This window comes from Rhamphochromis longiceps, linkage group LG3 (genome assembly GCF_057381845.1).
Source record: "Rhamphochromis longiceps isolate RC_006_pf linkage group LG3, R_longiceps_female_GT1.1, whole genome shotgun sequence".
Taxonomy (NCBI): Eukaryota; Metazoa; Chordata; class Actinopteri; order Cichliformes; family Cichlidae; genus Rhamphochromis; species Rhamphochromis longiceps.
In genome coordinates this window covers 42,017,754-42,045,706 of record NC_140559.1, presented here as the reverse complement: position 1 = coordinate 42,045,706, position 27,953 = coordinate 42,017,754, and the positions used below count along the sequence as shown (strand labels likewise).

Below are 27,953 nucleotides of genomic sequence, written 5' to 3'. Positions count from 1 at the left end.
TAATCCCATTCAAAATGCCCCCCTTTTTCCGCGCTGTTTTCAGACACGTTTCACCTGTAAAGAGGAAATTCCATCCAATGTTTCAGTTGCGCCCGCGACTGAAATTATCTCACAATCACAACAAACTACCGGCTGCACCATCAACATCAAGCTGGCAGAAGAAAATAGACCGGTGAAAAGATGACTCCGCGCATATACAGTGGGCGCTGGCAATGAGCCGCTTTATCTCCAATGGAAAACAAATTGTAACCTCACTTTGTGCTGCTTCATCTCAGTGCTTGTGACAGATTTGTGTGTTAACAGCGTGCAGTGTGCTTACCATCCATATCATAAACAAGAGACCAGACAATTCTGTGCAGGCTAAGGGGGTGGACAAAATAACCGGAACGCCTATTCAGACAGTTGGTTTAACTCTTTGGTCATTTTCAGAGTGGAGATTGTGACACTATGGCACCGGATTAAATTTTCAAAACACGTGTTTTGCTGCTGTTGCATCCATCCTCAGGATACAGCTGCTTTTGGCTGGAAGCTAAAAATCCAATCTCTGAACTAAAGCTATGCAGATAAAATATTTTGTAGATACCACACATTTAAAAAAATACATGTATTTTATTTATTTATTTAGCTATGAGCTTTGTTTTTTATTTATTTTTTTACAAAATTATGGCCTCATCACAACAACATTCAGGGGCACAACAACTTTCTCAGAAAAAAATCCAACTCAGTTTTTGAGGTTCTGCGTATTGAAGCGACTCTGTCCTCAACGCACAGCACAGTCTAGTAATATAGAAATTTATTTAATGGCCCCAAATCATGATTTCGGTTTTAAAAAACGACTAGTATCGTAATATTTTGATTTCAATAAGAAAAAGGGAACTCGAAGGTTCATGTGAATGAAGAATAGATTTAGAAACGCTCACAGCATGCGAGCAGGGCAGGGGGCTTTCTGTTTATTCCCAATATGTGGCAAAGACCGATAAGAACATCCAGGATTTAATAAGCAGGAAATTAAGCATATATTTTACTGCACAGCTCAAATATATATATATATATATTTTTTTTTCCTGGTGTTAAGAGGCTTCCATTGAGAATTGCTAGTGCCTCTGATCGAGTGAGGGAAAAAAATCGAGCTAAACTGAGACATATTGAGAATAATTCAGGCTTTACCTTACTGGGTCAGAACTGTTCATTGTGCATCTGCACTCATTGTTTTTCTGGACCGCAGTGAGGAGCTCAGAGTTCAGCCGTACAACAACACAAAAACACACATAAAAAGTCAGAGCTGGTGCTGATGCTGTAGGGAAACCCGTGCATTGCTTCTTCGGGCTGTTTCCAGAGAAATACTGCAGGAAAAAAAATAATCGTCTCATATCTCTGTGCCTGATCGCAGTCCACAGCGCCGCTTATCCTCTAGTGAAAACATGCCCTGCCGGTGGACCAATGGGAGAGCGACTCTGTGCGGGCAGGAAATGACGTCTGGTTCCTGCCTCTGTAAAGTGCACCGTGTCACCACAAATGCTATCCACACAGCACCGTCTCTCCTGCTCTGATGTAGGCAGGGTGCTCGAGCCGCCCCGCTCAGACGTGATGTTTCAGCTGTAAAGCAAATTGTCAACAAACCAACAAGAGTGCTCGAGACTCTGCGAGCAAATGTGACCCCATTACCCGACACCCTCTAGAAGGGTCTCAACACAGACATTTTTTTTGTTTGTGCGCCTTTCAAAAGCAGGAGAAGGACGACCCCCTTATGTGACCATCTCACCATCATCATCATCATCAACATGCAGTCACGGATCTGCAGAGGCAGCCGATCTGACCAGGAGTGAAGTAACAGGCTGCTGCGCTGGACAAACCAGGAGAAACTTTCCTTCCTGACTTCTGCACGGTGAACTGTGGCCGCTGTGGGGGTTTTTTTCAGCGCCTCCTCACACTTTATTTCTATGTGGGTGAGCAGTGTGTGAGTGGCACCTCCCCGCTCCTCCGTAGATCTTGTTGCCCCCCTTGCAGCCCGCACCATGCATTCCTCCTGCACCTCGTATAGTTAGAGAAAATATATCGAGGTCTCTTTTTCGCTCTCACCCCCCCCCCTAGGCCCGGCTAACTCTTGCTTCGGTTTTGGACTCCGGACCGTGCGTCATGCAGCAACACCTGAAGCTCACCACGGTCCCTTTGCAGGACCACATGGTTCCTTTGTAACTGGATCTACTTTATTTTGGAGGGAGAGGGGGGCATGCTCTCCTCGTCTCTGGAGAACATTTTCAAAGAGGTGAAGAAAGTAGAAAGAGAGGACTGAGTGGAAGTGACGTAAGGAGGGAGAGATAAAGCTAATCTTATAGATTGTAACTTACTTGTAGATGTTTGACCAGGCCACGACTATGGGCGATGGGAACCACCGCTGTGGTCCCAACCCACTGTGTCCGGACAGGATGGAAACAAAGTGTCGCTCCGAGATAGGGAACCGGTCTCCGGTTCAGAGCTCCACCGACACCCCGGGAACATCAGCATCCACGCCGACTTCCTCCAGCGAAGACGGGCATGACAAACTTTTGGGAGTGGACCCTGACTACTGCCGGAGAATTTTAGTAAGAGGTGAGTGGACAAAACGAAGAGATTAGTCCTGTGCTTAAAACTGCTGATCAGACAAAGATCTGTCAAATTTTACGCAGTACACGAGTATCATAAATAAATTAAGTGGATGTACAACAAAAACAGTTTAGATTATAGACTAACTTCAGATACACAGTGCAGCCAGGCAATGCATTTAAAATAAAATATACACACTTTAGACAGTGGTAAGAATTTTCCTGGAAATGTTTTAAATATCATATCAAACTATTAAATAAAAAGAAGAAACACTTGTGTTTATATGGAGTCAAAACTGTGAAAGTTTATCAAACACACACTTGAACTTCTAAACAAAGCGTATGATGTGAGCATGACACATCTGGTGAAGAGAGACCCAGAAAAAAAAGAAAAAAAAGTATCTATTGTAGTAACAACAGGCGGCGTGCACTTTAACTATAACAGTTTTAAACAGCAACAGTAGGGGAGTAAACACACCTTCGCTTTCTAAGTCATTTTTACTTATGCATACTTATGCAAACTTAAACCTCTGAGACAAATCATCGACTAATACTGGTTGCATCAATTGTGGCCGCACCTTTGTTCGTGTGAGAGCATAAAAAATTAATTAGTCCAATCAATAATGAAAACAGGGACATTTTGCTTCAGTGAGATGATGCCTTATATTTTCCTAACAGCAGGGATATTTTGCCTTTAAGCGATAGTGAGTGCAGCTGCTTCAAATCACAGCTGAGAGGTGCAGGAAGTAAAAGAAAGGCTTAAAACTTAAAATCAGGGAGAAGTCGCGCTGTTTGTGCAAAAGAACTGATATATATTTTAAAACACACACACACACACACACACACACACACACACACACACACACACACACACACACACACACACACACAAAATAAACACACATAAGTGTGTGTGTATTGCCTTTTCTGTCAGTAACATTATATTATTACAAATATTAATACATAATATTTCATTAAGTGTTAAAGTCCACACTCTCCTGCAGGAGGTCAGAAATCTGGGTAAGATCGTGAGAAAATAAGTTCCGATAAAATATGAAGTCAAGAAGAAAATAAAAATAATAATAAAATAAAATACATCCGTTTCTAATCCTTAAAGTTCGTAAATGATTGCTGGTAGTTCTTTCGGAGTCATGGAAAACATAAAAAGAGAACTTAAATCATGTGTTCCGATGACAGCTAAAAAAATATGAAAAAAGTACATGATGTACTTTTTTAAATGTATGTAAAATACACAAACATACATAAAACAGCAGTTAGACATATTTTAGGCCAGCTGCAAATTAAATTAAAATTATATAATTTGAGTTATGAAATAACTGTCTTAACCTCGTTTAAAATATTGATTTATATTTAGAATATTTGAAAACTGTGAGCCATTGTAAGAGTTTCCTGCATGGATTTTTTTTTCCCAGAATGCATTTCATTTATGAAAAAACATAAACGTCAGCTTCTCTGCATTGAGAGAGGACAATAAAAATAAAATAAAATCTGAGCGTTATTTCGATGGGGATCTATTTCGCAGGAGTGTGTAACCGCTGTGGGCAGACTCGGTATGTCGGCCTATCAGTTTTCAGGTTATAGAAAGCTGAGGATGTTGTGGCTGCTGGCTGGTTTAGTTTTAGCTTTCATCGAGCGTTTTGTCGTGCGCTGTCATGGCTCACACTAAGCGGGGAAAAAAGCATATTTAGCTTTAGAGAATATTAAAATTACTACAGTTCACTAGGAGGGCTATGGCAGGAAGAGGGAGAGAAATGTCCATGTAAGAGGTCTAAAAACCGTCTGTGCTCCTGTAGAAATGCACCTACACGGCTTATTAATAACAGAGTCATTCTTTATTTCTGACTCTTTGTTGCACATAATTAAACATTGTTGGGTGATTCTATTCGAGCGTTTTATCTGTATGTAAAATAGTGTTTGTGATTATTTATGGACATACTGAATCAAACGTAGTTCTGTATTAAGAGATCTGGCAGTCAGGTGTTCATTGTGAATCCTCAGCACTCGTCACTCCCTAGTGCTGGAACATACGGTCCTTATTGTGCTGCCTCAGTTTGATCATCTGAGAAGAAAAAGAGGCCTGGAGGACAGATCTGTGAGGCCATTTAGGTGGGGATAGTGTGTGGTTAAACGTCGGTAGGATTTGTTTTTCGAGCTGAGGCCGGCTTTTCCGCGGAGCCACCGAGGTCATCGAGAGGTCAGCAGGTCTGCAAACAGCCGCTGGCTTCCTCCTCTGCTTGCAAATATTTGCTCAGTTCGAGCTGCTCGAGCAAGGACATATCTAAACTGTATGTACTGTATGATTGTGTTTAAGTAGATTTAGCCTCTCTGAAGAGAAGATTTTCCCCCTTCCTTTCTCTTGCCTGGCTACACTTTATGCAAATAAACTATGTGTGCGTAAAGACGGAGAGCTCATTATGCATCAGGGACCTGGGGGTAACCAAACACTTGTGTTTGAGCTGTTGGTAGGGCTGGGATTGAAATGCGTTTTCAGTACAGCTCATGGCGTGCAGGGACCATAACTGATGAATTCACGGCGTTTCACAGACGCTTCTAATTGTCACCAAAACGCAAAAACAACCCGCCTTTTGTCTTTTACGCAACAATCCTCATTTTAACTTACCTGCTGTGTTTTATTTACATTTTCAACTCCACGTTACAAAGAAGAGGGTGTTTGACATTTATAGGAGCCGAACAAGTCCATGTAACTGCACAGCTTAACAACAACAAAAAACAAACAAAAGAAAAAAACGAGTTTTGTTTTTACGCACACTATGCGTTTCTCTTACCGTTAGCAATGTCCTGCCCGTAGAAAACACTATGTGCCTCCAGTTCAATCGGTTTTGTTTCATATTTTATTCAAAGCTCTTCATATTTTATTGGAGTACATATTTTATGACCTGAAAAAACCGTGGACAACGACGGGATCATGTCTGGCCGGTGCGTCCATTCGTTGTGATAAATACGAACAAATATTCGTAGCTACAGTGAGACCACAAATACACGGGCTGGACACGTGGTTTAAAAACACAAAACAAAACAAACAAACTTTTTAATTTTTTCTTTTTTAAGAAATACGGGTGGGGTTTTTTTTTTTATCAAGGACTTTTTAATTTTCGGCTCTCCACTAGGTCTGATTCAATGTATGAAATTATTTATTATTATTTTTTTCCCGGTGTTTTCATTATTCTGGGAGGGAAAAAAGTCATGGCAAACATGAAACAATAATACTTAAAAGTCAACACAAGGAAAAAGCAGGAAAGCTGCCACCCATAGAAACCGTGCGCGCTAACTAATGTTCGGGGCAGATAACGGCGCGCAGTCCTGGTGCTTGGAGTGGAAACGATGCTCAGAGAGCTTCTGTGCAGCTGAGTCGCAGTGTTACAAAACACATTAGTAGCTCTGTTTAAGACCCAGGGCAGAAATTAAGTGATACAACACTTAATTTTTTTAAAGGAACTGACCAACAGCCAAATACTCGCAGTACCATAAATTTGACAATGCGTCACACAAATTTGGTTTTTTAAAATTTATTTATTTATTTATCTTTTACGCACGTTAACCCAACATGGCCCTCAGCTCTACAAGCCTCATGTATGTCCCTGCGTTTTGGGCGCAGGGCAAGTTTAAACCCAACTAATTCAGTTTTAATGATAACATGGCACGTTGGTTCAACTAACATACCATTAAAAGTATGTGCCATCATTTACAACACCTAACACCCAGGCTCATTACTGATAACAGAGTCTGTTTGCCTCCGTGTTTTCTCTCTGAAGTCGTATATTGGCCGGTTTAGTATCTTTATAGTTCTGTTTCTGAAGTCTGCAGCTGCTGGAAAGTCGATTAATCTAGTTTTTAGCTGTTTTTCTCTGTTTCGTTTTCAGCAGCTATCTGTTGCTATGTTATAACCACCACAGCCTCACGTTAACACTTACTTTAACCGAATCGACGTTTCTTTTTCTGGACAGACGCCAAAGGCACCATCCGAGAGATCGTCCTGCCCAAGGGCCTGGACTTGGATCGGCCCAAACGCACGCGGACCTCCTTCACGGCCGAACAGCTGTACCGGCTCGAGCTCGAGTTCCAGCGGTGCCAGTACGTAGTGGGGCGCGAGCGCACGGAGCTCGCGAGACAGCTGAATCTGTCGGAAACGCAGGTAAGGCCAAAACGGAGCTAGCTGCTCTGGACCAAAAATACTTTTAAAAAATGATACAAAACAAAACAAAACGGTTTATAAATATTTAAAAATAATTAGCCGTGACAAAATTTTCTCCAACTATGCACTTAGCTACTAAGTTAAGTAGCCGGTTCCTAGCCAATAAATTTATCTCATAACAAAGGCTACTTTAATAACATCACAGCCCTCTGCTACACTTGGCTAGCTAAAGCGGTGGTTCGATTAGCGACAGACAGATGTTTTCTTAATTGTGAGTACAGGTGTGAGCAGAATCTTTAATTGGCTCCTCGACCAATCGGAAACGAGGAGTCGCAAAGCACAGAATAATTTTCCACAGAAAATTGTTTATTTATGTCCGTTTTCAAGATATTAATTAGGTTTATAGCACAGGGATGTTCATTCATTCATTTTTTTAAACGCCCCGTGCATAAAATGAAGCAGAATGATCCACAAATAGACCCCATGGGTTTGACTGAACCTGATACAGGCCTGGAATGAGCCTAAAGCCCGCAGGCCTAACCAGGCCAAGTATGAACACATGTTTTCACAGTGATGGGATCAATAAGTATCTACCACAAGTCCATTTTTGGAGCTTTTAAAATACCTCTGCCTGCATTTAGGTATATATGCATTTTTTGATGAATTTCAAACCACAGCCTCTTGGTGAGTCAACATCTCCGTGACACATGTGGATGCACATTAGCTGCTTGTGTGTTACGATCAAAGTGCATGTCTTTTGTCTTTTCAAAAGTTTTAATTGTCAGCAAACGCAGAGAAATATAATTAAAATGTAAATACATAGTTATTAATTCAGTTTATTTGGTTGTACGTTGGTAAGAAACCACACAGAATCAAGGCTGAGCACACAGTGAACAAAAAACTACAGAAAATGATTGGTGGTGGTGGTGGGGGTTGGTGTTTTTGTAACACAAAAAAATAGATCGTGACATTTCATGGCACTCTTTCCTGAACCCACCTCCCGTCATTCATTCCTGCCCAACCACAGAGGTCATAGCTGTATGGAGTTATGCATTAGCAGCAGCGGCAGCACAGCAGGCTTTATGTTTCTTTCTTTTCTTCTAAAAATGAGCTGGTTTCAGAGAATTGTCCCTAAATTACAAATTACAACTGGCTAAACTGTTGGCTGAAGGACAAGTTGACATATGTAGAACAATAAAAAGCTTGGCGCAGATGTAAATCAGCATTAACTTATATCCTCTGTAACTTCACTTTATGCACTTTATGTTAAAGATTAAAACAGGTGAGTTGGACTTCTGCTGTCCAAATGTGTGCTTTTTAATATTCATGTTTTTTTCATATATATATAAACACTGGAATATTTCTAACATTTTGAGTTATTTTTCAGTGTTAGAAAATCAGCACTGCTCAGTGTTAGTCTTTGTTAATCTTCAACACTGACTAGGTTACTTTTAAAAATATAACACTGTCAAAAGTGTTCATTTAACACTCAACAGTGTTATATTTAACACTCAGAGGAGTGGACCCACTCTCTAGTGTCGATTTAACACTGCTGTGTACCGAGACGCGTCGCCTGCGTGAAAGCACTAGTTGCAAGCAAAAACACGCAGCACTTTTGCGCATCTTCGTCGTGCGCGAAGCAAACCAATTGTGAAGTACCTCAAAACATGCCCTCACAAATAAAGGTGGTCGGATGGACGTGTGTGAAACACAGAGCAGCCACTGTGTCCCTCATTAGCGCTGCATATAGGGGTGTTAATGGGAGGGCCTCAGCTTCCTGCTGCTGAGGATTGGCTGAATGAAAAACTGTCTGGCCTTCAAGTGACGTGAAAAAAAAAAGTGAAAAAAAATCTCTTTGATGTGAAATATTAAACCCACGGAGTCGAAATTTCTTAATGCTATGGGAACAGCTTTTAAGCGTGATCGAAAGGCTTTTAGTTGGCATTAGAGGCGTTTTCTTCCTCATTATTATCCTCTTTCTATCGGTGGCGGTTCCATGTTTTTAGGCAAATGCGCCATTCAAGGCTAATCGCGACCAATCACAAAGGAAAGATAGGAGCTCTTATAAGTTTCAGACCCCCTTTAAGGAAGATGTTTGGAGATGTTTTTCTGGCTTTCTGGTGACTTATGGTGTTTGTTGATGTTTTGAGTTCGCTTCTAAAGATTTTCGAGCAGTAATCTGATTTTCATGCTACAATTAAAGAGCGTTACGTTTAAAAGGAACTCAATTACATCTATCTATCTATCTATCTATCTATCTATCTATCTATCTATCTATCTATCTATCTATCTATCTATCTATCTATCTATCTATCTATCTATCTATCTATCTATCTATCGTGAACAATTTCTGTTGGAAAGCAAAAACAGCAGAAGGCCTCAGGGCTTAAAGCACTTTAGAATAAAGTCCATGTTTTGGGGTAGTTTCGATTTTGTTTACTCGGTGGGAATATGATTGACTTTTAGATGATGATTAACTTCCAATTAAAATATGGTGAAAATGTGCGTATTTCTCTGTACATCTTTCATCGTTATTTTTTATGCCAAACTCTTTTGTATCAAGTGATCACTGAAATGAAAAAGACTAAATAAAAAAAATATATAATACATTTATAAATACATTAAATTAAATTAAAAAATAAAATTAAAAAAATCCCTAACTCCCGGTATTGCTTGTATTCAAGCTGACCCTGAATCAGCTCACAAACACACAAATTTCCATAATTGATTCATATAATATAAAAATATAGAAAACACATAAATAAGAAGTAAAAGTCACTTCCAGCAGTTGATCAGCATCTGAATATCAAAACTATTATTCTCACGTGTTCCAAGCTCCAAAACGTAAATGTAAACTTTGCACTTTCTTTCAAATCTGATTCTGGTGATTTTGGCCCGAGTTTGAAAGCGTAAATCTTCTTCTCATATGCAATCATTTATCCATAAAAATGGGTGGAGCTCTGTTAGTGTGGTAGAAGTTAATTTTAAATTAGTTTATTCGTATATATATATATATATATATATATATATATATATATATATATATGATTTTTCTGCATTGAGCTGAAAGAGTACAAAGAGCAGGGTGAGAGAGAAGAGAACAGGTGTTATTTATGAGGGTTACAGTTACAGTTATTTTTCTTAAATTATTCTGACTGAAACAATTCAGAGAAACCGAAGACTTCAGCCTCATTGAAACATTTGAGTCCACGTATGAACAAAGCAGGTGTAAAGAGGGTCACTCGTGGCCCTCACTCTGTTGTAACGCGTTACTCTGTAATCTGTTACCAGCTCAGAGCTCCCCCTTCATCCCGGCAGGTGGCTCCCCGCTACTGGACAACACAGCAGGAAGGGCTGGAGCACACACACACACACACACACACACACACACACACACACACACACACACACACACACACACACACACACACACACACACACACACACACAAAGCCTGAACTGTACATGAAGCCTCCATTTCTGTTACCTTCATGGTCAGTTTTGGTTGGATAACGGAGGACTGATGGATGTTTATGGAGGTGTGTTCCTGCATGTGGAGTTGCTTTAGGATGGCAGTCAGAGAAATCAGTTGATTCAGTGAAAGTCTATGTAACCGTCTGTATTTTAGGACACATTATGTGTGTGTGTTATCGTGTGTATTCTACCTCACACTTCCAGACGAAACACATGGCCTGTCAGCATTAGAAAAATGTAAAAAAAAAAATATATAAAAGCATGTACAACATTTTCAGCCAGGAAAAAACAAAAAAACAAAGAAAAACAAACTTGTGTGTTCTTTAAATCTCTCCACTAGCTCGAGTGGTGTGTTTGCCCTCCAGATGAAGTACAGGTTGCCTTTGTCTCAGCCTTTTGTTGTCTGCAGCCCTTCCACAGAAAGCTGTGGATTTAATGGTTTCTGTGCTGTGGTGTAATCCTGCCTCAAATGGAAGAGATCGTGTTTTATAGATAATTTATAGCTGACTGAACAGAGCACATTTGGGCATATGCTAGCACAAATGCACACCTTTTTTTAACATATTTGTTTGAATGCACCGCAAATAAACACTGATTTTAGATTTCTGTTAGACATCTTTTAACATTCGGCTGTTAGAAACGTAAAAAATCTCCAAAATAAATCTCTTCCAGGATCTAGGACTGTGACTACAAACCCTTAGATTTTTTTTTCTCCGTGTACAGAAAGTAAAATCTAAGTCTAAAGTGTCTCCTATATCTTCTCTTTATCAGCCTCCACTGCCTATTTATTTTAAAAATTGAAGAAGGGAGTATGAGAAGATTTTTTGTGTAAATTAAGGTATTTCAGTGTCAAGAGAATTAAAAAAGAATATTGTGATAATATATTTTTAAAAAACTTATGTTTTGTGCAGTGCAGTGTGCTGTCCGTTAAATTGTTTAGTATGTGGGACACAAAGTTGGCTTCATGTAAAAAGTGTTGGATCAGAGCAGGTGGAGCTCGTTCACAGATCGGCTCTTAACTTTCTCTTGTTTTTATCCCAAACAAATCATTCAGTCTGCTTTAGTTTGTTTTCTTCACTGAGCTCTCAGGTGAGTGTGCACACGAATGATTTGCATGTGTTTTCTGGCCCAGTCAGATTCTGTCCCTGCTGGCCTCCAAACACTCTGTAAAAGAAGCACATTTTAGTGTGTATGTGTTTTGGGTATGTCCAACCTGCAATCCACCTGGTTTGGGAATGCCTCTTTATTCCCCTGGAAGAGCTGGAGGCGGTAGCCAGGGACTGGCTCATGTTGTCCCAGTGACCTGAAGCCCTGGATAAGTGGTAGAAGATGGGTGGATGGTTGGATAGATGGAAGGAAGTGTACAGCCAGTGTTAGAGTGAACTTCTCAGATGTAGCTGCAGGTGTATAAGTCACCCAAAATGAGTGTCATGCTTTGTTTGTTGCCCTGTCTGATGTCTTTTCTCTCAGATGGACTGTCTCTTGATGCCAAACAGCCTGGAGAGCAGTTTAATGGCTGTAAAAACTTCAAATGATGCTGTTTGTTGCTTTTTGTTTTGTGGCCTACTGTACTGCAGAGGGGTCAGAGGTCACAGATGATCTAATGTGGATCCCAAAACCTGTAACTTTGGCTTTGTAACCGGTTGTGTAAGGCTTCTCTTAGCAGCTTGCAAAGTGGTTCATAAATAAAATGTATTAATGAATTAATAATTGTTATGTTGAGCACTATGTGAGGGTAAAAGGAGAGAAACGTGGCTCTCGATGAACCTTTCTGACCTCTTATGAAACTGAAGTTACCGTTTGCTTGTGCAACTGTGCAAAATTCTTTGCATGATATTATTTAACGGTCAATGTTTTAGTGGGAAATAGCAAGAGAGGTGTATTATGGACCTGATTAAGCCCTATGGGAAATCCGATTTTCCTCCTTTAGATATACAAAATTCCTTTTTTGATAACACGAGCAGAAAGTGATTTTACGTACATGCCGATAGATCCCTGAAAGACAGCTATGTTCCTCTGAGACAAGACGACGAGCCGTGCTCCTGCGGGTGTCTGCTTACAGTGAATGTGCTCGTTGTGCGTATTGTTCTCCATGACGGCCCAGACAGACGTTGTCTGGCCGATCGTCTGGAGCGTAGAGGGCCTGGCCATTACGTATAGTTTTGCAGATGTAGCAGAGAGGCGGCCGCACAGTACGGCGATTGTCCAAACACTCAGAATGGAGAAAGAGATAGGAAGGGAGGCTGTCAGACAGACAGACAGACAGACAGAAAGACGGACACTTGCTGCCTTTGTGCTTTCAGATTAAATGTTTGGACTTGGTGCTGAAAAGAAACAAACTCTTTCCTCTTCGCTCCGCAGTGACCTAAAACTCGAGCGTCGTCTTCAAAATGGGAACTTTGTCCAACTTAGCGATGGTCAGGAAGAAACCTGTGAAGCTCTGATTATCTAATCAACTGATTAGGTAATCAGAACATAACAGCAATTAATTCTTCGCCGCCTTTGTCCCTAATCACTCTCATAGATTGATTTGACTTGCTTCATCAGTTTCTGGCAGAGTGAAGAGTGTGTGAAGCCAAGCAGAGGGTAATTTTACAAACATATGGAGCAACTTGTAATCCTTCAGCTTATGGGGAAATAGGAAATCAGCAGAACTGGATACAAGAGGTTTTCACTTCATGTGCACAAACACTCACACAAACACAGACACACACAAAGCTGACCCCAAGTTGCCAGACAATTAGAGGGGTCAAAGGTCTCCCATGTGGCCCTTATTTTTTGGGTAAGATTTCCAGTTTGACAATTGCAATGACTCCTGTGGTTGAAAATGGGAATGCTGGGAAGCAGTCAGATAAACGGAGCAAATGTGGAGGCGGAGCAAATTAAATAAATTAGAAGGTAATGAATCCAGTCAAATACTGATGAGTACAAGTATCTAAAATGTGGCCTTAACGACAGTGTTTTAGTAGCATAGATGGCTTTACATGCTTTCATTTTGGCTCATTTAAAACACTCTAAAGTCTTTAACAGGAAAGCTGCTGAGCAGAGGAGATGCGGGACCCCCTGTGCTATAGGTGATGCATGCACAGACATGAAATCTAAGAATAAGGTAGAGTCGCGCTTTATTGTAGCTTGCTTTTACCAGCTGTGATTCCCCAGAAAGATGGAAAAAAAATAACAACTGTCACAGATTTGGGCATCACGAGGCTGCGCAGCCAAGACGAGACCATGTGCCGAAGGCGATGGGAAATTCAAGTGACTGCGGGGTGACATGCACAAAAAGTCATGGACCACATCCAAACACCTGCTGAGTTTTTTTTTTGCTGAATGCGTGCGGTGTATCGCTAACGTTGCAGTGTGCGCGGGGAGGAGGTAATGGCTTAAACGGAGAGCAGTCATTGGACAGAGGACAGGAAGGAGGGGCAGAGAGAGAGAGTGAGAGAGGTGGGCCTCATAACAGTCCCGAGTGCTTTTGTGCTAAGGAGGATTAGGCAGCCATGTCTAACAGCGATTCTATAAAACGAGGTTTTATAGAACCTGGAGTGAACCTGGAGCTGCTCTGAGGTTTAGAGGTCAGGTGAAATGTGTTGCTGACAACAGTTTGGAGGGGAGATGTGAATATCAGGCAGGTGAAAATGATTTCTAGTCCTAAACTGAGGTGATTTTACTTTTAATACAATACTACTACTATTTTTTTCATGCATGAACGTGTTTAAATGATCGAATCTGGTACATTTAACCTCAAACGGGCAGATTCTGGGATTCTTTGCAACCACACATTTTGATACTCGACAGAAGTGATATTGAAATACCCAGAAACAATGAGGAGATCACATCCTCTGCTGTGTGTACATAAAAACTTCATTTTATTATAATGACTTCATTTATAGAGCACATTTTAAAAAGACTTATTATTAAGTGCTTTGAAAAACGAACAAAATCAGGACACAGGAGGTAAATGAAAACAGAAAGCCAAACATTAATGGGGGGGAAAGGGGCGAAAAGCAAAATGTCAATAATATTAATAAATACCATTCAAGGAATAAAAGCTATAAAAGCTACAGCAACAGTGGAGACAACAAACAAGACAGTGGAAAATAAACAACAGCACTGCGTTAATGAGTTTATCAAAATATGCTTTCAGAAGTGATTTAAGGAAGTCCTCGACGGTTTAAAGCGTCTCTCCTCAGGCAGGTTGTGCAGAGCTGAGGGGCCCTGATGGAGGAGCATTTCTGCTGTGCGTTAAAGTAAAACATGCAGGGAGCCAATGGAGAGAGGCCAGGGTCGGTGTGACGTGATGCCATCTGCTAAAACAACATGGTTATGCAGGCATTTGAGAACAAACGCTCCACGGGGCTTCACAATAAAAGCATGTAAATGATTCAAATGTCAGGGTAGTGGTTAAGAAGTGAGCAAATATAACGATGGTTATTTTGAAACGGACAGGTGAGTTTTAAGTTTAGGTGCAGAGACATAAATACGACTGATCATCTTTGTGAAACAGTTTTATAGATATTAGTGTAAGTTTCCCCAAACTAAAAGGACAGTAAGTTTATAATAGATAGTTGGTCCGGCCCATTAGCTAGCCGCTACCAACCCATCGCATACAGTACAGCTGAGTCGCCAGTGGCCCATTGCGCTACATACAGTCGAGCATCCATCATTGCATTATATATGGTTCAGTGGCCCCTGGTGCGCCTGGTACAATCTCCATGGAAAAGTGTTTTCATTGTGTGTTCGTCACATGCCTGAGATCAGGGGATCTCAACAGGGTCACAGTGGGAGCAACAAGCGGGTGGAGGAGTCGTAGAAAGTGCGCCGCATTTCACTTTGCATTACACAGCCATTATACAGTCAGAGAGTGCTGCTGGGATGTTGTAGTTAATGATTTCAATCGTGCGGGGGGGTCAAGTGCATACAACAAAAGGGTCAAAGTGCAAAAAAAAAAACAAAAAAAAAAACATTAAGAAATTGAGAATCATAAATGCATCTAAACACAAATAAATCTTTTCATGATCTCCAGTTCTCCATCTCTAGCTGGATACAGCAAAGCTTAGGTGCACACACATATGCCCACTTGATCTGTACATTGGGTCTTGATCTGGCTTAACCTTTCTACCTCTAACCCGGTTTGCCCACCTTGCTGTTTGCAGCTGGCTGTAACCACGGTGAAGGCCTCTGACCTGTGCCCGGCGGCCTCATCATCTCTCCATTTTGTTGAACGTACCCCAACCTGGCTGAATTTACCCCATCACTGTTTACATTGTGTTTTGTTGCTCAGCATTGGCTGGTTTCAGGGAGAAGAAGTGACGTGCGCGCTGGAAACTAAACTAGAGATCCACTGGTCAAGACAGACATGCATATGTGATTTTTTTTTTCAAAATAGCCATATACATAATGACATATTTCCACACAAGAACATTCACAAAAAGCCTGCCTGCACCTGTAAATATCATTTAATAGATAAACCAACTTCTTAATGTTTAATAAAAGACTGTTTTAGAGCGTACCACAGCTCCACAGAGTTGTAATTATTAATAATAATTATAAAAGCAATAATATATAGTAAATTACTGTCTCTTCAAAGCATGAAAGCATGTGTTTGTGAGGTTTTAATGCAAAGGCTTCAGTGCGAGTGCTCAACCAATGTAAGAAACATTTGATCCTTTATTAGCAGCTCTTCTTCATCATTAATGGCATTTGAGGAGGAGTTATTTATGAAGCTCTTGTTATTCCATGATGTAGTGATAAGGACGTCTGGGCTGAAAACACAATGAGATGGATATTGGTTCGTAAGCTGGATTGTTTTAAATATAACCTCATGGAGGACTCAGTCCTAAACTCTTCGCCCTCGCCCCGACCATGCCCCCTGTACTGCATTAGGGCGTGGTGCAGAGGGTGAGCCTGTCTGCCTGTCTAGGGCAAATGCAGGTCACACCCGATCCAGATCTCCCTCGGTAATCTCTGCTTCCACGCTGAACCCTGGATCCCATTAAAAAAGGATTTACATCCAATAGTGTAGATGTACCAAAGGCAGCTTTGCTTTCTTCTCCTCTCATCATTTTCCCTCTGTAAAACATCGGAAAGCTTTTTTTCCACCCCTCCCTCCTTTTGTTTGGAGCAGTGGATAGGAGGATACTGATGTGAGCAGGAGAGGAAGCCACGCCCACGTCAATGAGGGTAGAGGAAAGGGATTTTGCTCCATAGTGAAAGCCTTTAACTGGATATTTGGCAGGCACGTGAAGATACAGAGAGAGGTCTTAGAGGGTCGTGTGTGAGCTAACGAGGACGAAATCTGGACTATAAGGAAGGACATGATGCTGCACACATCATTTCTGATGCTTTTCCCACCCTCCTGTTGTCCCTCCCCTCTTCTCCCCTCTTATCTCCGTCTCTGACGTCCTATCCCCCCCCCCCCCCCCCCCCCCCCCCCGCGCCTCGTTTGGGTCTTTGCAGTAAGATGTGCTTGCATCAGTATTTCTCTCTGAGCTGTGGGATTCTTTGGATCCTCTCTGATCTCATTATTTGTGTCACGTCAGTAGCTGGAACTATGATCTCACTTGAACTAGTAGCTGTTACAGTGACACTGTAGTTAACACCAGCCAGACTGACTATCTGAATAAAAATGAACAGCTTTAGATTATTGCCTTACTGGATTGCTCTGATGTTTTGGAAGATAAGAGTTAGCTGATACCAGTTGAACAAAAGCGTCTCTCAGCAAGAGTCTAGAAGGACCGCAGGGTCCTTGGGAAGGATCGAAATGTGTACGTAGGAACCATCAAAGTGCCCTTGAGTTCTTACTAAATGTCCCATAATCTCACAGAAGTTGGGATTAGATGAGCATGTATGGAAGCCTCCAGTGGCATGGGACACATTTCTAGGGATTTGATTTGGTCAGATCTGCACTTTTTATGATCAGCAGATGGAAACTGAAATTTTACCCGGGATATCTGCTTGTCATGGAAGTGCAACACTTGCCAAAAAAGTCTGGTTATTCTTAACCTCCTAAGAACTCTTCCACGGCACGCATTTTTAATTTGTCTTTGATATTTGGGGTCATTGGGGCCCAATGAATGTAAAAACAAAGAATTACCAACTTTTTTTTAACCTTCTTTTTGTTTTTAAGAAACATAAGAGCCACATATGAGGATATTCGTTTAAAAGTTTTATAGAACAATGGCAGTATAATGTCCTCATAAGTGGATATCAGTAGAGCAAAATTGAGTATTTTAGTCTAAATAACCCAAAATGTGATGTCCACATATGTGGACGCCAGGTCCTCGGAGGTTAATTAAGAAGTAAAAAATGCAGATTGATTTAAAAGGCCAAATTAATGGCTAAGTCACAAAGGATGGTTATCCAATGCTTTATAGCAAACACATTTCCTCTTTTGCTCTCCACAATGATCATTTACCTTCTTAGTACTAAAGCAACAGGCCAATACCAGTCATGTCTGCACCAGCGGCCATCGCGTGGAGTCGGTTTAATTTTTTATGTGATCTTTTTAAAAACTTCTCTGCATTTACAGTCACAGGCTTAGTCATTAATAGCTTTTCTAGGAACCACAGACACATTGTCAGTTGCCCCTGAGGCATCAGAAGACATCCAGATCGAGTCCATCTCAGCACACAGCTGCTGTGCTTTCTTTTCTTAATTTGTTTCTGCTCAAACACAACACAAACCCCAGGTCATGACGACTCCCCTTTTTTCTTACTTGCAGCTGGAAATCTACCAGTGGACTGCAGTGATTTTCAGCAGCAATGAGGTTTAAGATCAGGCCAAACATGTTCAGTGAGCCTGATGAAATGAAGTTGAAATGGTGTTTTAAGCCTGTAGGTTCCTATGAGACCCTCTGTCAGAGCGATGGGTCATGTGACCACTTTCTGTGTGGGTCCAGTTTACGCATAACTTCTCTGTGGATCTACGCTCACGTAGCTTTACGTTCCTTCGTATGTGTCATTTGGCTGTTGTGCAATCAACACAGTCATATGAAAGTATTTTTTTCTTTTATTTTTTACCATGAGCTGCAGATCCTTCACAGGTTTATATGTTTCTCCTGTAACAGGAATTCCCTCTTACCAGGGATTAGATTACTGGATTTCTAGGAACGTCTGTTGTGTAATGTTGGATAAATTTACACCGTATAGATGTGAGCGGAGAAGAAGTGGGGCGATAAACGAGGCATGATTAACAAATATTATTTAATACCGTAAATCCCTGGGGAGATCTCTTTGGTTTAGTTTAGCTTGGTTTCCAACCTCAGCAACAAAATGAAGTAATCAGAAGGTAGGATGACATGTAAGGAAACACCACCTGTAGAAAATAAGCTGCTTGTAAGAAGTTAGCTGAAAGAAAAACTGCTCAGATTTGCATTTGCATCTTTTTCTTCCTGATTATCATTTAGTTCAGAAATAAATCTGTAGATTAATTATTCTATAAATTGCTGATGAATTGAAACTGAAAATATGTAAATGAACATTATATGTCGATGTACTTTGAAATCTTTCAAAACAGCTTTAAAGTCTGAAGCGAGAATTAAAAACAGCTGCTTCTAGTTACTGCTTTTTATAGCACAAACGGAGCATTGCGTAGCAGCTTTAGTATTTAGGCTGTTAAGCTAAATCACATCTGACACCACAGAGTTATTTTTGCTTTTAATGTATTTACTTATTTTGTTTTTGATTCAGTTTCCAGGAGGGATTTCCTAGTTTCTATTTAGTTTTAGTTAACTTTTTAAAAGTTTTCTTTTTACATGTCTCAGGGGTGAAAATCAGTCAAACAGTTTTTTTTAACCACATACTCCAAGTCTCTTTTATTTTATTTCAGTTGTTTTTTGCTCCAGTTCTTCTTTTTAAAATTATTTTCATACAGCTTCCTAACTTTTATTTTTAATGAACTAGAATAAATTTAATTGCTAAAATTTTAAAAAATAAAACAACATTTTAATTATTTTTTTAATTAAAGTGAAATAACCTTAATTTGAATTGTAGTTCTTAAGTAAAGATCAAACGAGAATACTTGTAAGTAACAACGTCTCGTTCCACAGAAGCTTTCCTAATTCTCCTGAACTTGTTTCAGACTCCTTTTGCTGATGATTTTGATTCATTTTTGATTAGACCAAGCCGAGAGCTTGTTGGAAATGCTGAATTATTACGCTGCTCGTTTTAGCGCCACACTCTGCGATACAGTGAACCTGCAGCGAAACACGGAGTTAGCTGTATCTCGGTCAGGATGTTATACATTTTTCATGGGTGACTCCTTACAGAGGTGTCTCTCTATGAGCTGTGACCCCGTGACCCCTATGTTCCCTTCAATCAGCCTCCCCGTAGCCATTCCTAAGTTTTAAGCATACTGTACATTAAAGCTGCACTTCATTAATTAAATATGGCAGACAAGGACAGACAGAGTTCACCAAGCTTTTGCTGTTTGGCTGCAGTTAACACGATGTCTTGTGAACGATGAAACTGAACGATTTCGAGAGCGTTTTTGTTCTTTCAGCTTCAAATTTTCACTTTATTTTTCCTTTTGCATTCTAGTTTCCAGTGTTTCAGTTGAGACTCTGCGTTTCAAACCTCTTAGGGCCACAAAGTGGGCAAAATCGTGGTCAAAGCTGCAGACAGAAACAACAGATTTGATCCATTTGCTGTTGCCTTGATTTTAAACTATCTCTGTTTGTTCTTCATGGAGTTCTGAGGCTATGACTGGTTTTGCTGTTGCAGCGCACTTGAGGTCACAAAGTGTCCTCAGACTTTGGGAGCTGTGTAGCTTTTGGCATGAAGTGAATCAGTGTGATGATTCTGGAGACGTTCCAGTGCTGAAATGAAGAAAAGGTGCAATAAAATCAGGGTTTTCACGACTGTGATTGAAAATTTATTTGGTCCTATTCTTTGAGTCTTGGCAAAATCATCTCTCAGTTCTTCTCGTAACATTTTTGCCGACTCCACCGCTGACAGACTGTGTTTGCCTTCGCAGGTGAAGGTGTGGTTCCAAAACCGCAGAACCAAACAGAAGAAGGACACCACCAAGGATTCAGACAAGCGCTCCTCCTCCACGTCTGAGTCTTTGGCCACCTGCAACATCCTGCGCCTCCTAGAGCAGGGGCGCCTCCTGTCAGGCCCTGCCCCCCCACCACCCAAATCTCTCCTGGGGCCTCCGTCTCATCCAGCAAATGGCTCCCTGCTGAGCAGCCCGGGTGGAGGCTCTTCCACCTCTCCAGGGATCAGCAGCAGCACTCCTCCCAGCTCCCTACCAGGAGGGACGTTCGGGCTTTCTCTGCCCTCGCTGGGGGGCACCCCGCCCTCCCCGCGGCTGGGTGTCCCGCCACCTCACCCCCTCTGCTTCTCCATGCCGCTCCTGGGGAGCGCTCACCATGAACTGTCGTCCTCCTACGGCTGCGGCTCTTCAGCATTTGAGCCGTACATGCGGCTGGACAGGAAGGAGGCAGACCTGGGTGGGAAGAAGACAGTTTCTTAAGTGTAATGCCCCTCTTTCAGGGGACGACTGGGGGAGCAGGGCTCGTCTTTGGAAGAGTTTTTCTCCTCAGTCTCTCTCCCCGCCACCTGTTTGACTCTTGAGTGGCTGCAGTGAGGCAAGAAAGCAGCCCGGTTCATAGAAGTGCGAAAAAAAGAAAAGAAAAGAGAGGAAGTCGCTTTCTTACAGCACCATTTTGTGCCACTGCACTGTTTGGCACACTGACACAAAATGGTGAAAAGGACTTGATGTGGTAGGAAGTGATGATTTCACCCTCCCACATAAAAAAAACAAACATGTGGATTTTTGAAAAAAAAAAAATGCCATGTGTGTATGTTGCGTGAACTCCGACAGGCAGATGTTTTTATCACCACTCTCTTTGCAGTGGTTTTAAGCGACTCTTCACTTTTTGTCCAGTGTGTGTGTGTGTGTGTGTGTGTGTGATTTTTCTCTCTATACAGGCCTTCATTTACTGTTCAGGATTAAAAAAAGAAAAACAAAACAAAAAATGAGAAGAGCGGTATTTCAAAGAGAGCTTTATGTACACATTTCTATTCCTGTACACGTGGCCATGTTTGATTTTAGTTGATGTGTTTTCACGATAATAATAAGAATAAGAAGAAAAAAAAGAACTGTAGCATTTTAATATCAGTCTGTTTGGTGTCCAGCTGTAGTTTTTGTAAAAGTTTCTTTGGTTGTGTTTGTGTATGAAACATAATGTGGTAGGATCTGGACAAATGGTGCAAAAATCACATATCTAGATCTAACAGTTTAACATGAAAAGAAAGCTGAAAAGAAGGCTGGTTAGTGTCTGCCAGAGCGTTTACAGATAAAGCCTCGAGAAGCGCCTCACGTGCGTTCTCTGGCCGGTGAAGTAAGTGGAGGTCGGGCTGAGAGAGATGACCTTTGAACCCGGGCCAGCGGTATCAGTTTGACCTTGTAATCTTGTCTTCAAGACGCTGAGACCGAGAAAGTTTTCAGAGGCGTAAAGAATAAGCACCGACTCTCAGCGCAGAGATCTCTGCGCTTAAGCTGCATCTCCATCGTTAAGTCATCACACATTAAAATGAATCAACAGTTTTGATAATAACTTGTTTATCATCGCTTTTCAAGCAAAAGAAAACAAACAAACAACAAAACAAACCTGTAACTTTTTCTGGTTTCAGCTTTTCAAACGAGATGATTTGTGATGGTACAGCGACCGCACCGCTAACCTTTCACATACTAAAAGAAGAACTGAGAAAACATTTGTCAGATTAACTGATGATGAAAAACGTTAGCTGCAGCTGCAGTTTGGATTAAAAAACTGATGAATATGCAGATTTTTGGTACCGGAAACTTTCTGGTTTTTGCTCGAGGTCTGCTTTGGTCGCACCGAGGTAAACGGTCCATTTAGAGGATAAAAGAAGGTCTTTGTTTGCAGAATCATTGGCTATGTAGTGATGATCCCTTAGTTTTTATTAGCTTCTTTTAATTTATCGGCTATGATGAATGGATGAAAGAGGATATCCGCTTGAACACCCCAAACACCTGGCCGTTGCTCTGAGAGGTTCCTACAGCTGGATTTCCTGACAGCTGTAGGATTTGCTGTTTCATAACCCATAGTGTAATTTTTCTATTTTTTCAGGTTTGTTTATTTAATTATTATTTTTGAAATGTTACAACAACATGAAAGCTACCTAAGTACTGTTTTACCGGGTCATCACATCCCTAATCTTAATCTCTTTGAACATTTTCAGGATACAGTAAGCCGCAGCGTTACATGAGAAAATCTCAGGCTGTTGATTTTCCTTCAGCCGCCCTGTTTTGCCCTACTGTTACACTTTAACTCAGCCTGTCTGCGTTCACCACTCATTGAAAGCACTTTATGTTTTTATGGCGTTTCTACATCATCCTGTATTTCCTCCACTTTCACCCCCTCACCCTTCCTGAGAAGTTTATTTTCTTAGGAAGGTGATTTTCAGAATTAAAGCCAGGAAAAATACATCCTAAGTTATTTCCCCTCCTGAAATAATCTGATGCTTTCTTTCAGCTGCATTCTTTAATTGATTGATTTGAAGCTAAATTCCCCTCTTCGTGTTAGAACTAACAGAGCATTTGTCTGATTCATTCAGGGCTGAATGAGAAGGAAGGAAGTGGCTGAATGACCTGTATTTTTCATTTTTCTCTTCCCCATGAGATGCCATTTGTCCAGGTTTCCTTGTTGTCCAAAGCAAATCAGAATCAACCGCGAGAGCCTGCTATTCGAAACAGTTTGCCCTCAATTTGTGCGTGTCAGATGAGTTATTGCCCCCTTTTCACTCCCGTCTCTCGTCTGTTTTCCCATGTATCTATTCATTTATAAATTTCACCTCACTGTGAGTTTTATTTCCTGCTCTCTTTCTCTTACACTCACTGAAGATGGCCTGACATGTGCTAAAAAAAAGAAAAAGGACACTGCCATGACATCAATTTTAAAAAAAAAAGAAAAAGAGTGCCTGTAAGTAAAGGCCGGGGCTACGTTTAAAACAGCCGGGCATGTTTCTGGCTGCACATACATTTCTTTCTGAGTGCAGGAAAGATTCTGACCTTCAGCTCACCGGGCCTTTTTGCACCCGTGTACCAGCAGCCAGTAGCTGGTAATTTGTTGTTGCTCCTGTGTTTAGAGCCCAGCAGCGATGCAATAAAAAAAAAGAAAGAAAAAAATCCCCCTGTTATCTACTCGTAGGTTTCTGTAGCAGTGCACCTGTGATGTTGTTGAACACTGTATTATTTTCTATAAGCACCATCCATAATTCACATGCTCTGGCATCAAATATTGAGCAGAGAGATGGAGCTGAGAGGTCAGGAGGCTTGCTTCTCGTGTAGGGCCAATGTAGTCTTTTCGTTTATTTGTCTTTTTCTCACAGCCAGGTTGTTTCATTCCTCTGCTGTCTCTCTCTCTTGTTTTTTTGTTTTTTTTGGTGGATATTAAAAAAAAGTGTTTCTACTGTTTTGCATTAAGCTGCACAAGACAGAAGACACTGAACTTCTTAGCTCATTTCCCATCCAATGTGAGATGACAGAAAATGTTCAGTGGTTGCAAAAGAAATCTCAAACTCCATATTTTCCCTCAACTTTCAGCCACTGAATGCTTTCTGGACTTACTGTAATGCGTCCTCAGCTCATTAGATGCAGGCTTCAGGTTGAGGGGGGACAGCCGGATAAGTGAGACGGCCCTTCTTCTCCCTGACAGAAGGAAATGGGGTAAAGCTTTGCATCAGTTCAACAAAGCCTTCGTCTTAGTTTCTTTTTCTCGTTCCAGCTGAAGCGTGGAAGTGTTGCTTTTGTTGCGTGTGTGACATCTTGCACTTGTTTAAGCGAGACCACCATTTCAGGAACATTGCGGGCCTCCTCGCGGCTCTCGTCCTTTGAGATTGTGAGAAAAATGTTCCGTTTATTTTGAAGACAACAAACTGATTCTGCTTGGTTTACTCTTTGGTTTATGCACAGCCTAGGTCCTGCAGAGGCCCTAACTTCTTTTCTTTGAGCAGTACTTTAATGTCAAGCTAATGGCACCAGCTACTTCTTATGATGAACAAACTGTATGTACATAGATATAAATTTATATATAAATATATATAAATGGGTCTTTGCACAAGTTATCTCCATGTCTGCTCCGTGTGATTTTAACAGGAAAAACAAAATGTGAAAGAAAGTTCGGAAAAAAAAGACTTTATATATGCTTTACAATTCTTTGTCTCATTAACATTTTGCACTTATTTAAAGAGGCTTACTTTCTGTTTCTGGGCTGACAGAGCAGTTTTCACGCTCTGCCAAGATATTGTACAATATGTATATGTATTTTTATTCATATGCATATAAATATATGTCTATGTAATTTGCCTCCTGTGTTCTGTTTTATTTCTCATTCTCTGGCCTGCCTCAGGGCCAAAAATGCAACTTTAAAGAGTGAATATAAAGAAAATAATAATTAATAAATGCCCCCCCTCAAAAAAAACAAGTTATTTCACAGTTTGTTGTGAGTGATAGTATTTGTAATCCACAGTCCTTGCAGAGGCTTATTTCGTTTGTCTTTGTCAGTGAACAAACATGACCAACATCTGCGTGCTTGAGCTTCCTCCATCCACTCCGAGCATTTTGAAAGTGCCTTAGCTTGCTTACAGCTTTATTAAAAACCTTGGCCTCTCCCTATTCGCTTGGCAAATCAAAGCAGTGGACGGCTCATTTCTTCTTTTTTTCCAGGCCTTTCTGTGGAGGTGCTGCCTTTTAAATTCCTCACACTTTAATTATGTTTTGGTTTGCATGGTGGCGCACAAAGCCTGAATTGGCACGTCCTTGGGACATTAATTGGATGAGAATATACTTCACGAAATGTGAAATGACTCATGTGATTCTGCCTGTATGAAATAATAATCTGATGTTTTTAATTGCAAAAATATTTATTATAGTGGAGAAGGTCAAATTAGAGGAAGAATTGGAAGAGCGCTGCTGACACCTTATAAACTCATTGGTCTGTTTTCCCTAAACAAACCTCGGATTTAAATGCAAAGAGCAGTGCTTTAAAAGATTCTGTACAGTGAGGGTATATTTTGGCATTATTATTATTGCTCTTGTTATTAAAGCCAGTGTAACCATGTTCTAATGGTAAGCCCTAACAACCAGCGTATATTTATAAAGGAAAAGGCAAGAAATAAGTAGGAAAAATATCTAATCATAGAATAATTCAATAAATGTGTAAGCGTTATTTTATTTTATCCCCTTTTCTACCCACAAAAACTGGACTTACAGCTACTTTTCACCCACCTGTAACCCGTTTTTATTCCCTAATGAAAAAAGAAGATCTTTCAGTCATGACAAATAGCTGTGATTAGCTTTTCCAGTTTAAAGATACTGAACATGTTTGGTCCTCACAGAGGGCAGTCTGAGATTCACCAAGATTGTTATGAACCCTTTGTGATGTAGCACCTACCGCTGGGTCACGCGGACGCAGACATGTCACATGAATCACATTTTTATTATTTCTTACCAAAAGTCCCCCAAATTACATGTCAGTGTGAAGAATTATGTGCAAAGAAAGAACAAGTTATAACTCTTTCAAAGCCGTGAAGGTAAAATACCACATATATCCCCTGTAAGCCCAGACTTTGGTGAGGGGCACCTTTCCAAACAGGGACAATCGATCTGCAGGGTGCCAATTATAGTGATTGGCACCTTTATTTGAGCGAGGAAGAAGCGAGAGGGCCAGCAGAAAGAAGACCAGATGGGTGGGCTGTTTTAGAGAGGGGCTGGGAGGAGGGGAGGGCAGAGCTGGGCGGGGATGGAGAGTAACTGCGGGGGCGGGGGAAGAAACTTTGGTGATAAACAGCTTCCAGGGAGGAGCAACAAGGCTGAACTTGTTGGTTTTTAATGGTTTTTAATTGGTGCAATTTTATCAACAGCTATTTAAAGGATAATTATTGCTGCATTTAACTTTATTTGCCTGGAAAAAAAAACACATGGTTGGAAAAATAAAAATCAGTATTTTACTAAAAATAAATAGAACAAAAACTATTATCAAACTGTCAGTTTGACTCATAACAATTAATAAGCGGCTTATTTTAGTTTGTGCAGTGGCAGCTTAACTGAGCCAATAATGCCTGTAATAGTAATCAATAATTAGTAATTAAAATGCACTAGTTCAAACGAATAATCACTGAACAGTGAAAGAATTATAGTAAAAAGAATCAGTGAACAAACTTTGTAATTTTTTTCATACTTTTCTTACTTTAATTATTTTTAAATAATACATTTAAAAAATGTGAAGATTTTAAGAAAATAACATTAGAAAAATATTTAAACATCAAAGGCAAAGTAGTACAAAAGCTTTGTAAGGTAGATGAGGTGTGTAAATTACACGTTTTTAAACAGTAGGGAATTTTTATATTTTTAAAAACCAGATAATGCTTTATTTGGTTACTTTTAAATGTTATTTTCACCGTGGTGTTTGAGGAGTGCGCTTATTGTTTCACTGAATTTTCACTTCAAACACTTCATAAAGTCACTTAACATGATGAGTGTGTTTATTTTGGTTTATTTATTTTGGTTTTAGTTCTGTGTTTTGTAGTTTTATTTTCATTTTTTAATAAGTTTTGATTTTATTTGTTTTGTGAGTTTTTGTTTTCAGTGCAGTTGAGTTTCACTTAGTTTTCAGAGTGAGTTTGCTTGTTTTATTTTTATTTTTGTTAGCTTACAGTTTATTCTTTCTAATTATGATTATATGGAGAGACTTTATCAGTGGAAATATTTAGGCAAAGCAGAATGGATGCTTCAATACAAACACAGCTCTTTACAAAGGCAGCTGGCTCACAGTTATGTAAACATGCCGGCCTCGGTAAAGGCTGGTTACACCGACAAATTTTTACCAAACCAATAAAGATAATTAAAACTAAGAAGATTTCATTTGTAACTTTGCTTTTTTTTTTTGTTTGTTTTGTTTTGTAAGTTCACAAAGTTCAGTTGGTTTTCTTTTCTTTCTTACTTTTTAAGTTTATTCTTTATTTTTTTTCTGTCAACTAAAATGTTTTTTTCCCCACATCTTGTTTTACTTTTTAATTTAGCTGCAGTCAAACCTTGACTGTGATACTGAAGCTCTGCTTTTCTATCTTTCAGCACAGATTGATGTTTAACAAAGTGCTTCACAGAGTAATTTCACATTTTTCAGTTAAATGAATAACCTTAGCATCACAAACACAAACAAAACATAACATATCAATTCAAATCAATATTTAATGTGCTGCATTATACAGCCTAAGTACTCTTATAGGCTTAAAGCAATATCTGTTATCAACTACACTGGCTTATATGTGTAGGAAATATAGTTGTATATTTAGACTGCTTGTGCATGCCCATTCTAGATTATGGAATCTATTGATTCTATAATCTGGACACTCTGTCTGACTATGGCCCATTGATGACATCTGAATATAAAAGACATAATGAAAGTTCTGTTGATGTTGCTGTCATTAAATTTGTCATACATAGCTTTTATAATAATAAACTAAAGAGGCATAAAGGTTATAAATAGTTTATTTTAGCCCCACTTCATTATATGTGACAAACATAAGTACTTCCAGGAGTGTGAGTTGTAGCTGTGTCATAGTTTTAGTTTCTCAGCTCCTGGTGATGTAGACAAACAAACACTGAGGCAAGTTTCTAATGAAAACTAGAGTTTGGTGAAGTGATGACCTTTTTTTCCAAACACCAGAATGTGTGTTTACATACAGACGATACCA

General features: G+C 40.2%; 1 protein-coding gene across 1 annotated transcript; it reads left to right on the top strand.

Moving 5' to 3' along the window:
• Positions 1–1,535: 1,535 nt before the first annotated feature.
• vax2 (ventral anterior homeobox 2) lies at positions 1,536–24,563 on the top strand. Its single transcript, XM_085398327.1, has 3 exons — positions 1,536–2,589; positions 6,569–6,756; positions 20,203–24,563. The coding sequence occupies exons 1-3, from the start codon at positions 2,355–2,357 to the stop codon at positions 20,701–20,703; spliced, it is 924 nt and encodes a 307-aa protein (XP_085254453.1). The 5' UTR covers positions 1,536–2,354; the 3' UTR covers positions 20,704–24,563.
• Positions 24,564–27,953: the final 3,390 nt, after the last annotated feature.